The 14,997-nt window shown below is 38.5% G+C and overlaps 1 protein-coding gene across 2 annotated transcripts in view; it reads left to right on the top strand.

Moving 5' to 3' along the window:
• The window catches only part of LOC126249804 (C-factor-like), a 60,388-nt gene that overhangs the window by 30,161 nt on the left and 15,230 nt on the right, over positions 1-14,997 (top strand). For both annotated transcript variants that reach the window (XM_049951507.1, XM_049951503.1), the window contains 2 exons: positions 5,441-5,634; positions 14,611-14,760. In XM_049951507.1, coding sequence (XP_049807464.1) covers positions 5,441-5,634; positions 14,611-14,760 — 344 coding nt within the window. The remainder of the gene's footprint in view (positions 1-5,440; positions 5,635-14,610; positions 14,761-14,997) is intronic.

Here is a 14,997-nt window from a genome sequence, read left to right as displayed (position 1 = left end):
TGTTAGGTTCAACACATGTAGTGACAACACGTAAAGCATAGGTAGCAGAGCTAAGCCTCTTACAGAGATCAATAATATGTGAAGACCAGTTCATTTTCTTGTCAATATGCACTCCGGTGGTCGTCTGAATGCTTGGCAAACTGCGTTGAATGCAGTCATAGGGTGACGTCCATTGTTGTCATGGTCTTCAGAATTGTTGAATACTCTTCATTGAAGCTGCTCACTGCCAGGAAATTCGCAATCTCCACAGTCTTCGCACCAGAATGCAAATACTTGGGGGTTAACTTCCAAACACATGCGTTCAAACTTTCATTTGAATTTTGTGTATTTCCTCCCAAGCACCGGTACAATAACTCGTCCTCCGAAAGAAAGAAAAACTGGTGTGTGAAAAAGGCCGATTTCAGGCAGGTGCATTTTGTTGTTCAACCGTGAATAACAAACATTTCCGTTCCGTATTCAGAAAAACCGTTTCAGGGGTGGATTCTAAACACTTTTATGGATCCAAAAATGCAAGTTAAAAAAAATCGATTTTTTGAACCAAAAGATAGTAAACCTCCGCTTAAGTACATCTTCAAAACTAGTGATATAGTCGAACCAATTTGAATGATTCTTACTGCAATAGGTTCTATATAAATGGTTTATTTCTCTCATGTATTGTTCAGTTGTTTACAACTTGGTGAGTAAGAGGAAATAAGTGTATGTTTTAGGTTGTAGCCTTCAACAAATTGTATCCATACTTTCGATGTGAACTGACTTCCATTATCAGATAAAATTGCTTTAGTTAGGCCTACTGTGTGAAAATAGTCTTTTGCGATTTTAAAGCTGATTTTCTTGCTAGTTGCTTTCTTCAGAGGGTAAAGATTTATGTGTTTAGAGAGTAAATCTACCATGACAAATATATATTGAAAACTACTGATAGCTCTTGAAATTTGCCAAACAAGTCAATGTCTAATAAGTGCATTTGCTTATATGGTATTACACTTTGCAAATAACCTCTACCAATTTTGATGCTAATCTTTACCCTTTGACTTCTATCACAAGTAGCAAAAACTTTCTGCGTCTTCTGGCAATGCTGTGAAAATATGTTTTCCTGAATTTGTTGAATACATTTCAATGAATCACAATTCCATAACTTTCATGAGAATATCTTATAAGTGGGTCACTATACTGGTCTGGCCAACAAACTTTCCACCTGTCACTGTAAGGACTGCGTCTAAAAAATGAAATACCTTTATAAACTTGACAGTAGAGTTGTACCCTTTCTTTCCTAAATAGCTTTTTGCACCTACTTGATCCTCTACTGCCTTCACTACGTCATCCCTCAAAGGTACCCATTCCTCTTCTACTGTGTAGAAACACAATTGTTCCCTTATGCTCTCCCTGAAACTCTGCCCAACCTCTGGGTTTAGTCAGTTTATCCAGGTCCCATCTCCTTAAATTTCCACCTTTTTGCAGTTTCTTCAGTTTTAATCTACAGTTCATAACAAATAGATTGTGGTCAGAGTCCACATCTGCCCCTGGAAATGTCTTACAATTTAAAACCTGGTTCCTAAATCTCTGTCTTACCATTATATAATCTATCTGATACCTTCTAGTATCTCCAGGCTTCTTCCATGTATACAACCTTCTTTCATGATTCTTGAACCAAGTGTTAGCTATGATTAAGTTATGCTCTGTGCAAAATTCTACCAGGCGGCTTCCTCTTTCATTTCTTACTCCCAATCCATATTCACCTACTACGTTTCCTTCTCTCCCTTTTCCTACTATCGAATTCCAGTCACCCATGACTATTAAATTTTCGTCTCCCTTCACTATCTGAATAATTTCTTTTATTTCATCATACATTTCTTCAATTTCTTCGTCATCTGCAGAGCTAGTTGGCATATAAACTTGTACTACTGTAGTAGGCATGGGCTTCGTGTCTATCTTGGCCACAATAAGGCGTTCACTATGCTGTTTGTAGTAGCTTACCCGCACTCCTATTTTTTTTATTCATTATTAAACCTATTCCTGCATTACCCCTATTTGATTTTGTATTTATAACCCTGTATTCACTTGACCAAAAGTCTTGTTCCTCCTGCCACCGAACTTCACTAATTCCCACTACATCTAACTTTAACCTATCCATTTCCCTTTTTAAATTTTCTAAGCTACCTGCCCGATTAAGGGATCTGACATTCCACGCTCCGATCCGTAGAATGCCAGTTTTCATTCTCCTGATAACGACGGCCTCCTGAGTAGTCCCTGCCCGGAGATCCGAATGGGGGATTATATTACCTCCAGAATATTTTACCCAAGAGGACGCCATCATCATTTAACCATACAGTAAAGCTGCATGCCCTCGGGAATGGCAGAAGGAAATGGGGGCCAGTAGAAATGTCACAAGAATACTCTGAAGTCTAGTGAGAAGAAGTGCCACATCAACACTGATAACTGGTAGAATATTACTCCTGTTTGTCCAGGTTGGCATCAGCTCACACAGAATGACTGACAGCATTTTGAAGAACAAAAGCAAAAATGTGAATCAGACAAGTAGACTGCTAACTAGAAACAGAGGCAGTATCCCCTGAACAACCTCCTTCAGCTACTACCAGATGCAGCCAACACAAGTCCCTACAGTAGACAAGTTTTCAATTCGAGACTTTGACTGCATAATCACCTCAAGTTTCATAAACTCAAGAGACAAAGAAAGGTTACCATTTGCTGGGTTTACAACATTACTTTATATCAGAAATTATAATTAACATTCACAATCAATAGAGGAAAAGCCATAGCAATGAAATTTTATTTGTCACCAAATAAATTTGATAATGAGAGAGAGCCTTTATATCAACCAAGAAGTTTTGACCTTGCCTGAATCCTAAACACAACTGCACATATCAATAGTATTTGGGGTTAAAATGAATCGCTAGTGGAGCACAGTCAGACTGCCCGGGTGCTACTTATGTGTAATGTCTGACCTTCTTAGTTTCCTGGGCATACATTTCCACTGCAGTGAAAGCTGGTTTTAACCCATTAATTGAGATCATGGTAGTCAAAACTTATGTCTTGTTATCAATTATTTTTTCACAGAGAACTTGAAAGGGCTCATCATATGGGGGCTCGATCAACTTAAATGTCACATCATTTATGCACAGGTCTTTGATGGTGGAAGTGGTCCAACAGTATATATGTAGACACGCTCAAATTATTTGTTTGGCAGAACAAAAGTTTCCTAATAGGGAGGGGGGGGGGGGAGGGAGGGGAGGTTATATGCTATTTCAACTGGCAAGCATCTCACTGCCAGATATAATTCAAGCAGTCCTTTTCTGTATTCGGCCAAGCAATATATTGTCATTTTAAGTCCTGGATATGAGAGATTGTGAAGTGAAGAAATGGCCTGATGTCACAACTCTGTGGTAATAAACAGATGTCCAGTGGGTATTGAGACATTGAAATATAGTCTTGAGTTTGAGTCTGGTATGCTTATGTGCAGAAGTTGCATGCAGGATAAAGAAGAAAAGAGTAACTTTAATTCTTCATCATCCTCCTATGCACTTGAAAGTTATTCAGAATTTGATTATTTTGCCGTGACCTCATTGTCAGAAAGGACATGTGCTCGTATACTCCATGCACCATTAACACACTTCATTGTTAGAAAGGACATATGCTGGTATACTCTGTACACCATTAATACACCTGACATCGGTAGTAAATTGAGCTGTATAGTCTTGATGTTGTAGCTGGTATGATATGTTTTCTCAAATTCCGGGTGGAAAATGCATATCAGCAGTTTGTGGTCTGTGTAAAGAGTGAGCTGTCGATCTTCAAGCATGTATCAGTTTTTTCTTATACCAGTACATAGTTGCTAATGTGTATTGATTTATGTATTAACACGATTCACGTTGTCCATTGCACTTCACATAGTGTAGACCGGGAACTGTCTGCTAGGCATGCCCGATGTAAAACTGACTGGGCACGGCCTGTGCTGCCTGAGTTGTTCTTGTTCCACTGGCAGAGGGCACAGCCGAATTCTCGCGTGCCCTCTGGTGGACGGGACTTTACTTGCGGCAACTACTGTCCGGGATGCGCCGTGCCGATGTGTGCCTCCCGCGATCTTTCTGGTGGCTACTGCAATTTATCATGATGATCGTGGGCAGCAGCTTGTGTGTCATTGTAAGCATCTGATTCCACCTGTCTGTTTTGACCCATTGTGTAATGACAGTGTAGTGTGTGACGTCACGTGGCATGGTATTTCTGAGTTGATTTGTGTTTGTAGATGTTGTGTTGTTGTATTTGATGGCACTCTCTAGTGTCGGATGTTGTGCTGAGTTTAGTGTGTGGTATTGGGTTCATTTAAATTTTGGTTATCACTGTGGTAACGTGAGTTTATTTGAGTCTGGATAGTCATTGCTGTAACATGGATTTGGAATCATTTGCTTTGTTTTCAGTGAGGTTTTTTTTGTTAGGTCTGATTAGTTTGGTGTTTGTCATTGTGTGTGTGTGTGTGTGTGTGTGTGTGTGTGTGTGTGTGTGTGTGTGTGTTTGTTTGTTTGTTTGTTTGTTTGCTTTGGTTTTGTTCTATAGTAATTGTGATGTTTTGTCTGTTTTTCATTTATGATATGTTGGTTGTGTTTTAATTGATCTCATGAATATGGGGATTTTTGGGTTTCTGTGTTGTTGGGGCTTAGGTTTCAGTGTTGTTTTGTGAGTTATGTAAGTGTGCAAAATTGGTAGTTTTTGTATTTGTGGTTTGCCAAGAGGTATCGAGAGCTATATAGATCAAGGGAAATGTCTGATTCTGTTCTTCATAGTTGAGGGTGTCATTTTTTCGTATTGTGGGCTTTGTTTGAGCTATATAGGTCGAGTGAAGTGTACGATTCCTGTTGGTTTTGCGACTGTAGCATTATGTGGTAACTTGACTTTTTTTTTATTATTGATAATATTTGTTTTGGAATGGTGCAGTCTTTTGCATTGTTATATATTTAGCTTGTCTCTGCCCTTAATCCCCTTTTTCCCGCAGTTGCCCCATTAGTTTCATTTTATTTTTGGAGTGAGAAGTTCTTGTGCCAGTTTTATTTTTGTTCGCATTTGTTGTCATGTGCATGTAGTGATGACATCGTCAACATTTTATATATGTTGGAAGTAGGTGTTTCTGCCATAATTATAATTTCACAGGTCAAAGCAGTCAGCTGGAATTGGATGCTCCCCTAATGCCCAACTTGTAAATAGTTTACCTTTGCTCAATTGTGAGCTAAAGAAGCTAATGCTGAAATTTTCAGCTTTGAATCTGATTTGTCTCCTAATTAAAGTACATTAATATCAAACTAATAACGATAACGTAAAAAAAAGCTTTCAAATTCTGTTTTTCTGACAATAATTGAAATTGAAAAAACTCTTATTAAAATATGTACTGCAAACGTGTTGCTGTCAAATAGTTAATATGTTCTTGTAATTTCAGATGTTACAGATTTTTCCAGCCTAGGAGTGTTTGCAAAAGATGTTGAAGGAATTGTTGGTGATGAAGGCCTAAATCTGTTAATAAATAATGCTGGAGTAAGTGGAAACAAGACTGCTAAACTAGCAGATCTTAAAGCAGAAGAACTTGCTGAAATATATAAAACCAACACAATTGCTCCCATCTTGTTGACCCAGGTAAGAAACTTTTTTTTTATATCTGGTGGACAATCTTAGCATAAATGGTCTAGTTAGTATTTATGACACAGTATTGTAGTGATATGTATTCTGTAACTACAGAACTAGTTTTTCACCATAATTATCTCTACATGACTATGCTCATCATTAGTTTCTACAAAAGCTTAGTAGTACCAGGGACATACAACTTTATACTTGTTTCAGCTAAGTGATGGCAAAAAGGTTGTTTGTACAAAATTAAACTGTGAAATTTAATGTTGGTTGTTAGTTTACTTGTGCAGTGAATGAATGGACATATTTTGCACTGTACATTATAGCCAAAAATTACATTGTCATTCCCCCCTTCCTCCCACCAACTTCACTGTCTTTACATATTTTTGCCAGAATGTGTAAATCCAGAACGTTGTAACACCTTCCTAGTTCCTTGTGTGCCTCATCGCTAATGATCTAGAAATGTTAGTTACAAATCCCCTACTGGAATGCCCTCAATTAAAGATACTGCTTTGTTTCTGTGGTTATCATAGGTATAAGTCTATTGGATAGTACTGAATGATGTTTAATTATGAAAGCTCTACTATGGGTGCTTGACTTCAGTGAGTACTCGAAAAACAAAATTATACACTACATTAGTATTTCCTGACTATTTCTACAACAAAAGCAATATGTATATGATCATGCTAGCTACCAGCCTTTTTTTAGATGCAACACTTATGCATTTATTGCACTTGATTTACCCCCAATATGTCTCCTTGAAATATTATTTTAACTTTGAGTATACATCTCTCAATACTTTTACATCAAGCTTGTGCTTTTGTTTCTCCGCATAGCTGTAAGGCAAAGATCAAACCCGCTCAGTAATCAGAGATGTTACATTCTACAATAACTCCCTTTGTAGTTAGAATTACATATAAACTTTTTCTTCTTCCTTTAAAAAATGCTTCCCTTCATCTGTTCCTTTCTTTCTGTTTGTTTTACTTTTTATTACTTCATCTTTCCTTCTTCCCAATACATTCTTCCAGTTATCATTTGACTGCAATGAATATTTCTCAGCTCTTTTGTTCTCACTCTCTCTCAAGTAAAACCAGCCTGTTACAAATGGGTCTGTCTGTAGAATACACATATATTTGTGTATCCTTTTTAATTAAGAGTGGTGAAGTGCCTGCTATATTTCTGCAGGGGGAAACAGCTATGGAAGTAAGAAACAGTTAGACAAAGCTTTTGTTGTTGTAATTATGAAGTACAGACCTTTATTCTCAGTTGCACCATACATTTGCTGAAAGCGAGTCCCCCTTCTACCCTTAATTCTACCGCTTGATCTATTCTAACAAACAGACAAAATGTCTGTAATTACCACCACCACCTTTGCCCTGTCCCTTAATTTATTTTTCAAATCTCACCTTCAGGCACTGGCTTCTGTCTGTCTGATTTATCCCACTCATTTGTATATAGATATTGTGGAAACTCAATCCAGCATCAATACCAAGTGACTAAAACCACCTTCTGGGGTTTTCAGTAGTTCCTTTTCTTTATAGAAATTGACCTAGTCAAAACATTGGCATCTATGGAAGGAATCTGATCATTCAGCCAGCTGCTTAATATGTTCAGTTGCTAAAAATAGCCATTTTTCTGTAGAGCATTTGATACTATTAATCTCAAGGGTACTCACACCAGCCTGCATCATATGACAAGCAAACAGCCCTTTTTGTAAACAATATTCTGAAATGCCAAACTAACCTGCACAGAATGCCCATAAATCTCTCTTTGATCTACTCCAAGATTCAGAATTGAGTTGTGCACAAAACAGTAAGCATTCCAAATCATGAAAGATTGTTTCAGCCTGTTCCTTTTGTAGTCATGGATTTTGAAGCTAGAATTATATTCAAATTTGGTTACTTTACTCTTACAAAATCTTAACTGTGACCTGCCCCTGATCAGAACTCCATTAAACAGGAACTTAAATTCTTCAACAGACTGGAGTCCATCACTGATTTAGTTCAACTTAAAAGAACTCTCTTCAGTTGAGTCACCCTCCAGATGTTAGTGGCTTCCATCTGAGCAGACTTAGTATGTCAATGCAAAAAAGATATTGTCATTTCAGGTTCAATGACCCAATTCACTGCTACTAAGACCTTAAAGAAAATATGCTATGGAACTATTTTCAGTCAACACAAGAATGATGTTTTTAACCCTTTTTAATTATAGTTCTCTTTTTTGTGGATGGCTGTCATTGGCCATTCAAGTGGCCAGCTTCTCAACTGTAGGTGATGACTGTCAGCCAAGGATTTTCCATTCTCCTGTTGCTATCTCTCATCTACATTTATGCCACTAATCCTGTCTCTTTATGTACCTGCTAGCCAAAAACATACAAACATAAACACAATAACATATTACCATAAAATTAATCATTCATCACTGGTCTGTTCTTGAGACTGCAACAACTCTTTTTCATGACTGTGACTCTCCACTTTGGTCCATCAGAAAGTGTGACAGAATAGTGAGGAAGAGATTTCAATGCGAAGTCCGTTCACATTGTCCCCATATGGGATTTTTTGTTGCAACTTACTAGTAATACTTATAGCTTGCCCTATGGAGTTGTTAGAGATGGAATGTGCAACTGAAATAGATTTTCTAATTTGAAATGTTCCATGTGGTGAGTGGAATTATGTGTAAAGGACCTACTTTCAATATGGAAAGCTCTGGTAATATTCTGCTTGCTACATGTTATACCATACAGTTGGCACACAAAAGCTTAATCGAAATACAAAATTCAAGATGCACTTATATAGAAGTTACTCTGAGTTTCTTTTAAACATAATTCAAACAGTCAATTATTTCAAACTTAAAAAAACTAAAATTTTATCATCCGAGACATTGTATCTGTAATGCAACCGTATGAGGCTCACGATGTAGATTCTTATCATGAATGACTGACTTACACATGCTCCTCACAAAGACTAATAGTTAACGCATGTTATCTCCGCCAAATACTATTGACTGGCTGCTCCAGAGTGTTCTGAGCAATGCTCACAAGTGCTAAGAAAGCCCCCTCTCATAATAAAAAAGTCAGTCATAACTTTCATAATTGTAATCTTAAACAGTTGTCAAATTTTCCATGGTTACGGAGGTTTTCAGAGAAGATGGATTAATGTGAAGCAACTACTTAAATAAACATAAATACTGTAACTTTTTAAATAGAGCTGGTTATAGACTTTCTCCTCCAAATTTGCATAATTATAACATACCGTACCTTGAAGTATTACATTTTCAGAGTTAAAAATTGGCACAGCTTCATGATTTTATGAGGTGGAATCCAAACTTTTTGGGTCTGGTGCTGCCGTCTGGAAAGTAGGAGTAGTAGATCTTTGCACCACTAGGTGGTGAGAGCTGCATATCTGATGAGTAAGTGTGCGGAGTGGCATTTAGCTGGGAGGACGTGTTGCGTGTCCACTGTGATTTCTGTAATACTCTGTGTTTGGTGTGTGGCAATTTTACAATGGATCCATGAACAGAACAGTGCGTGTGTATCAAATTCAGTGTGAATCTCAGGAAAAGTGCTACAGAGACCCTTGCAATGATTAAACAAGTGTTTGGGGGCAGAGCATGAGCTGTACGTGTGTTTTTGAGTAGCATGCTCAGTTCAGGGCAGGCAGTACAGATGTCGAAGATGATGCTCACACTGGAAGGCCCATTAGCCGCACAACACCAGACATTGTTGCCAAACTTCAACAATTCGTTCGTGCGGATTGACATTGAACCATTCAAGTCATGTGAATGAAATGGGTATTGGTTATGGAACATGTCAATGACTGTTGATTGATGAATTGGGCACGCATCATGTCGCCACAAAATTTATGCCAAGGATCTTAACTGCCGATCAGAAGGCACAGTGTGTTGAAGTGTGCACGGACATTCGTCAGACCGCATCTGACCTTGTCATGGGTTATCACTGGCAGCAAGAGCTGGATTTATGGTTATGACCCGAGACAAAGCAACAATCATCGCAGTGGAAGAGTGCAGGCTCTCAAAGACCCAAAAAAGCGAGACAGGTGAAGAGAAAAGTGAAGAGCATGATCATTGTTTTCTTTGATACCAAGGGAATTGTGCACAAAGAATTCATCCCACCCAACCAAACAGTGAATTCCGCGTACTACTGTGACATTTTGCGACGGCTCCGTGGAAACGTGCGGCAATGACGGCCCAAACTTTGGCATCAAGGAAACTGGCTGCTGCATCACAACAGTGCGCCCTGTCACACGTCCTTGCTCACCAGGATCTTTTTGGCAAAAAACAACTTGGCAGTTGTACCCCACCCACCATACTTGCCAGATTTGGCACCTTGCGACTTCACGCTATTCCCAAAACTGAAACTCAAGTTGCAAGGCTGTCGGTTCAACACTCGAGAGAGGATTCAAGAAGCATTGCTGGCGGTGATAAACACCCTCAAAGAACAGGACTTCCAGAAAATGTTTGATCAGTGGCAGAAGTGTTGGGATCGGTATGTATGTACAGATAGGAACTACTTTGAGGATAATGGTGACCATTAGTCCAAAGGTAAGGTTTTCAACAGATGGCAGCACCAGTCCCAAAAATTTTGGATAGCACCTGGTACATGTCAAATATTATGTTGACATGCCTAATCTCTAAGTTAATCAAAAGGGATTGTCAGTCTACCTTGTTTTTGTGATTTTCTACCAGAATTTCTATTTATTTTATGATTTTGAAAAATAATAAAAATGCTTTAAAATTGACTCCAAGACAAGGTTTTTTATACTCAACTATCAAACCTGGTAATACTATGCAATTGCTAAACATGTTTGGGAATTAGATATAGATGCTAACCTCTTCCCAATCTCCTTCTCCCCCTGTCTCTGTTCACCACCTCCTCCCTTTCTCTTCCTGCTCCTTTACCCTGTCTATGTCCATTACTCCTCCCCTCCCCCCCCCCTCCTCCTCCTCTCTGTCCATCGCCTCATCTCCCCTCTCTCTAGCCTTGAGCCTTGTTTATTGTTATTGCAAATGAGATCTTGATTGGAATTGAAGTTGCTTGAAATGAATGAGTAAATCAGATGGGATCATTGGTATATGGTGTGTGAGAAAGACCTCTCTGGCTGTTGGATATGTGAGGATTGTAGCTTCATTGACAGTATTTTGCATGGTTTTAATCTGTGAACATGTAGGATTACAAAGATTCATACAATTAGATTGCATAGTAATATTCCAGTCTTAAGCCAATAAGCAATACATACAACTTCCTGTTTTCTGTTGAGACTGACTGCAAGGAAGAAAACAAAACAGCACTTTGTTGTGCAAACAATTTTTGTTTAAAATTATTTATGTTGTTGTTGTTGTTGTTGTTGTTGTTGTTGTTGTGGTCTTCAGTCCTGAGACTGGTTTGATGCAGCTCTCCATTCTACTCTATCCTGTGCAAGCTTCTTCATCTCCCAGTACCTACTGCAACCTACATCCTTCTGAATCTGCTTAGTGTATTCATCTCTTGGTCTCCCTCTACGATTTTTACCCTCCACGCTGCCCTCCAATGCTAAATTTGTGATCCCTTGATGCCTCAAAACATGTCCTACGAACCGATCTCTTCTTCTAGTCAATCTTAAATCTATACTCGATGTTAACAAATTTCTCTTCTTCAGAAACGATTTCCTTGCCATTGCCAGTCTACATTTTATATCCTCTCTACTTCGACTATCATCAGTTATTTTACTCCCTAAATAGCAAAACTCCTTTACTACTTTAAGTGTCTCATTTCCTAATCTAATCCCCTCAGCATCACCCGATTTAATTTGACTACATTCCATTTTCCTCGTTTTGCTTTTGTTGATGTTCATCTTATATCCTCCTTTCAAGTCACTGTCCATTCCGTTCAACTGCTCTTCCAAGTCCTTTGCTGTCTCTGACAGAATTACAATGTCATCGGCGAACCTCAAAGTTTTTACTTCTTCTCCATGAATTTTAATACCTACCCCGAATTTTTCTTTTGTTTCCTCTACTGCTTGCTCAATATACAGATTGAATAACATCGGGGAGAGGCTACAACCCTGTCTCACTCCTTTCCCAACCACTGCTTCCCTTTCATGCCCCTCGACTCTTATAACTGCCATCTGGTTTCTGTACAAATTGTAAATAGCCTTTCGCTCCCTGTATTTTACCCCTGCCACCATCAGAATTTGAAAGAGAGTATTCCAGTTAACGTTGTCAAAAGCTTTCTCTAAGTATACAAATGCTAGAAACGTAGGTTTGTCTTTTCTTAATCTTTCTTCTAAGATAAGTCGTAAGGTTAGTATTGCCTCACATGTTCCAACATTTCTACGGAATCCAAACTGATCTTCCCTGAGGTCCGCTTCTACCAGTTTTTCCATTCGTCTGTAAAGAATTCGCGTTAGTATTTTGCAGCTGTGACTTATTAAACTGATAGTTCAGTAATTTTCACATCTGTCGACACCTGCTTTCTTTGGGATTGGAATTATTATATTCTTCTTGAAGTCTGTGGGTATTTCGCCTGTCTCATACATCTTGCTCACCAGATGGTAGAATTTGGCATGACTGGCTCTCCCAAGGCCATCAGTAGTTCTAATGGAATGTTGTCTACTCCCGGGGCCTTGTTTCGACTCAGGTCTTTCAGTGCTCTGTCAAACTCTTCACGCAGTATCTTATCTCCCATTTCATCTTCATCTACATCCTCTTCCATTTCCATAATATTGTCCTCAAGTACATTGCCCTTGTATAAACCCTCTATATTCTCCTCCCACCTTTCTGCCTTCCCTTCTTTGCTTAGAACTGGGTTGCCATCTGAGCTCTTGATATTCATACAAGTGGTTCTCTTCTCTCCAAAGGTCTCTTTAATTTTCCTGTAGGCAGTATCTATCTTACCCCTAGTGAGACAAGCCTCTACATCCTTACATTTGTCCTCAAGCCATCCCTGCTTAGCCATTTTGCACTTCCTGTCGATCTCATTTTTGAGACGTTTGTATTCCTTTTTGCCTGCTTCATTTACTGCATTTTTATATTTTCTCCTTTCATCAATTAAATTCAATATTTATTCTGTTACCCAAGGATTTCTATTAGCCCTCGTCTTTTTACCTACTTGATCATCTGCTGCCTTCACTACTTCATCCCTCAGAGCTACCCATTCTTCTTCTACTGTATTTCTTTCCCCCATTCCTGTCAATTGTTCCCTTATGCTCTCCCTGAAACTCTCTACAACCTCTGGTTCTTTCAGTTTATCCAGGTCCCATCTCCTTAAATTCCCACCTTTTTGCAGTTTCTTCAGTTTGGACTCTTATTTCCCTAGATCTATCCATTGATTCAAGTCACATGTGGGGGAACTACTACTATTAATGCAGGGAGGATAAATTTGTACATGTCTCTAGGAGAAACATTTTAAACTATCTGATGCCCCTGAGCTGCATGCCTGCATCCTTCACAATTAAGATTACCTTAATTGAATGAGAGCTACAGGAGTGTCTATGTTTATAACCATTCCTTGCTTCTGTGTCTCACTACCAGCCTGAAAGCAGTCACTTCGTCAGTACATGAGTGTCATGGGTTGACAATATGTTCTACCCACAGATTTACAAAACATTGTTTTTGTGAAACACAACTACCTCTTAACTCACATGAAGTGTTGAGTGCTGAAGGGATTTCAAACTGATTCCATATTTCTAGAATTCCAGAAGCTTCTCACACTGTACGTCACAAGTAGCTTGTAGTCAAATTGTGTGCCTCAGTTATGTGAATGAATTCATGATTTCCTGTCAGAGAGGTCACAGTTTGTAGTAACTGACAGAAAGTCTTCAGGTAAAACAGAAGTGATTTCTTGCATTCCCCAAGGTAGTGTTACAAGCCCCCTGCTGTTCCTTATCTGTGTAATGATTTAGGAGACAATCTAAGCAGCTGTCTTGTATATTGTCTAGTAAAGTCATCAGATGATCAAAATAAATTGCAAAACAATTTTGAAAAGATAACTGTATGGTGCAAAAATTGGCAATTGCCTCTAAATAATGAAAAGTGTGAGTTCATCCACATGAGTGCTAAAAAGAACCTTTTAAATTTTAGTTGTGTGATAAATCAGTCAAATCTAAAGGCCATAAATTCAACTAAATGCCTAGGAATTACAATAGCGAATGATTTAAATTGGAAAGAACAGATAGAAAGTGTTGGGAAGGTGAACCAAACACTGTGTCTTATTGACAGAACACTTAGAATATGCAACAGGTCTTTTAAAGTACGCTAAGTTTGTCTGTCCTCTTTTGAAGTATTTCTGTGGGATGTGGGATCCTTACCAGATAGGATTAATGGAGTACACTGAGAAAATTCAAAGAAGAGCTGCACATTTTGTATTATAGAGAAATAGGAGAGAGTGTGTCACTGACATGATACAGCATTTGTGGTGGAATAATTAAAACAAAGGCATTTTTCGTTGCGGCAGAATCTTCTCATGAAACTTCAATCATCAACTTTCTCCTCCAAATGCAAAATGTTTTGTTGACTCCAACCTATGTAGGGAGAAGCGACCATCATAATAAAATAAGGGTAATCAGGCCTTGCACAGAAAGATATAGGTGTTCATTTTCTCTGTGCAGTGTTCGACATTGGTATAATAGAGAATTATTGTAAAGGTGGTTCAATTAACCATCTACCAGGCACTTAAGTATGATGTAGATGTAAAATTCAGTGATTTGTTTGCTCCATTTTTCAACCTGTACTTCATGAAAGGCTTTTAAATACTGCATTGTTCTTTGACGATACAAGTGTACCACTGAAAAGCCTAAACTCTTCTGTAATAATACAAGAGATGGATTGTGTTTATAGCCATTTGTGTGTTACAGAAGTCTGCAGGTGGAATTTCTTTCATTTGGTTTGTATTTTTCCTTTTAAATGGCCATTGAGTGCATAACAACTACCAAACAATAGATTATAATCTAAATGACATTTAGTTCTAAATTTTTGGTGACACTGTTGCAGGCTCTGGTTCCACTCTTGAGGAAAGCTGCAAGCCACAATGCATCTGCTCAGCTGGGTATTGGGAAAGCTGCCATTGTCAATATTAGCTCTGGCCTTGGTTCAGTGTCACGAAACACTTTTGGAGGATATTATGGTTACAGAGAGAGCAAGGTGCTGTACACTTCTATTAGTTTTACAATAAACCTACCTTATTACATTCACTTGTAAGCTTTCCTGATCCTTGTACAGCAAGCATTTCTTTGTAGACCAGATGAACTACTTTGTACCAGTAATGTTTGTTTGCAACAGATTGCACTGCCTGCTGTCAGGCCTACAGCTGCTTTTGAATCATCCAAGCAACAGTTTATTAGCAAGCTTCTGCTATGTTTCAGAAATGTTGCTTTGTTT

This window comes from Schistocerca nitens, chromosome 1, assembly GCF_023898315.1.
Source record: "Schistocerca nitens isolate TAMUIC-IGC-003100 chromosome 1, iqSchNite1.1, whole genome shotgun sequence".
NCBI classification, from domain to species: domain Eukaryota; kingdom Metazoa; phylum Arthropoda; class Insecta; order Orthoptera; family Acrididae; genus Schistocerca; species Schistocerca nitens.
This window is presented reverse-complemented; position numbering and strand designations above follow the sequence as displayed.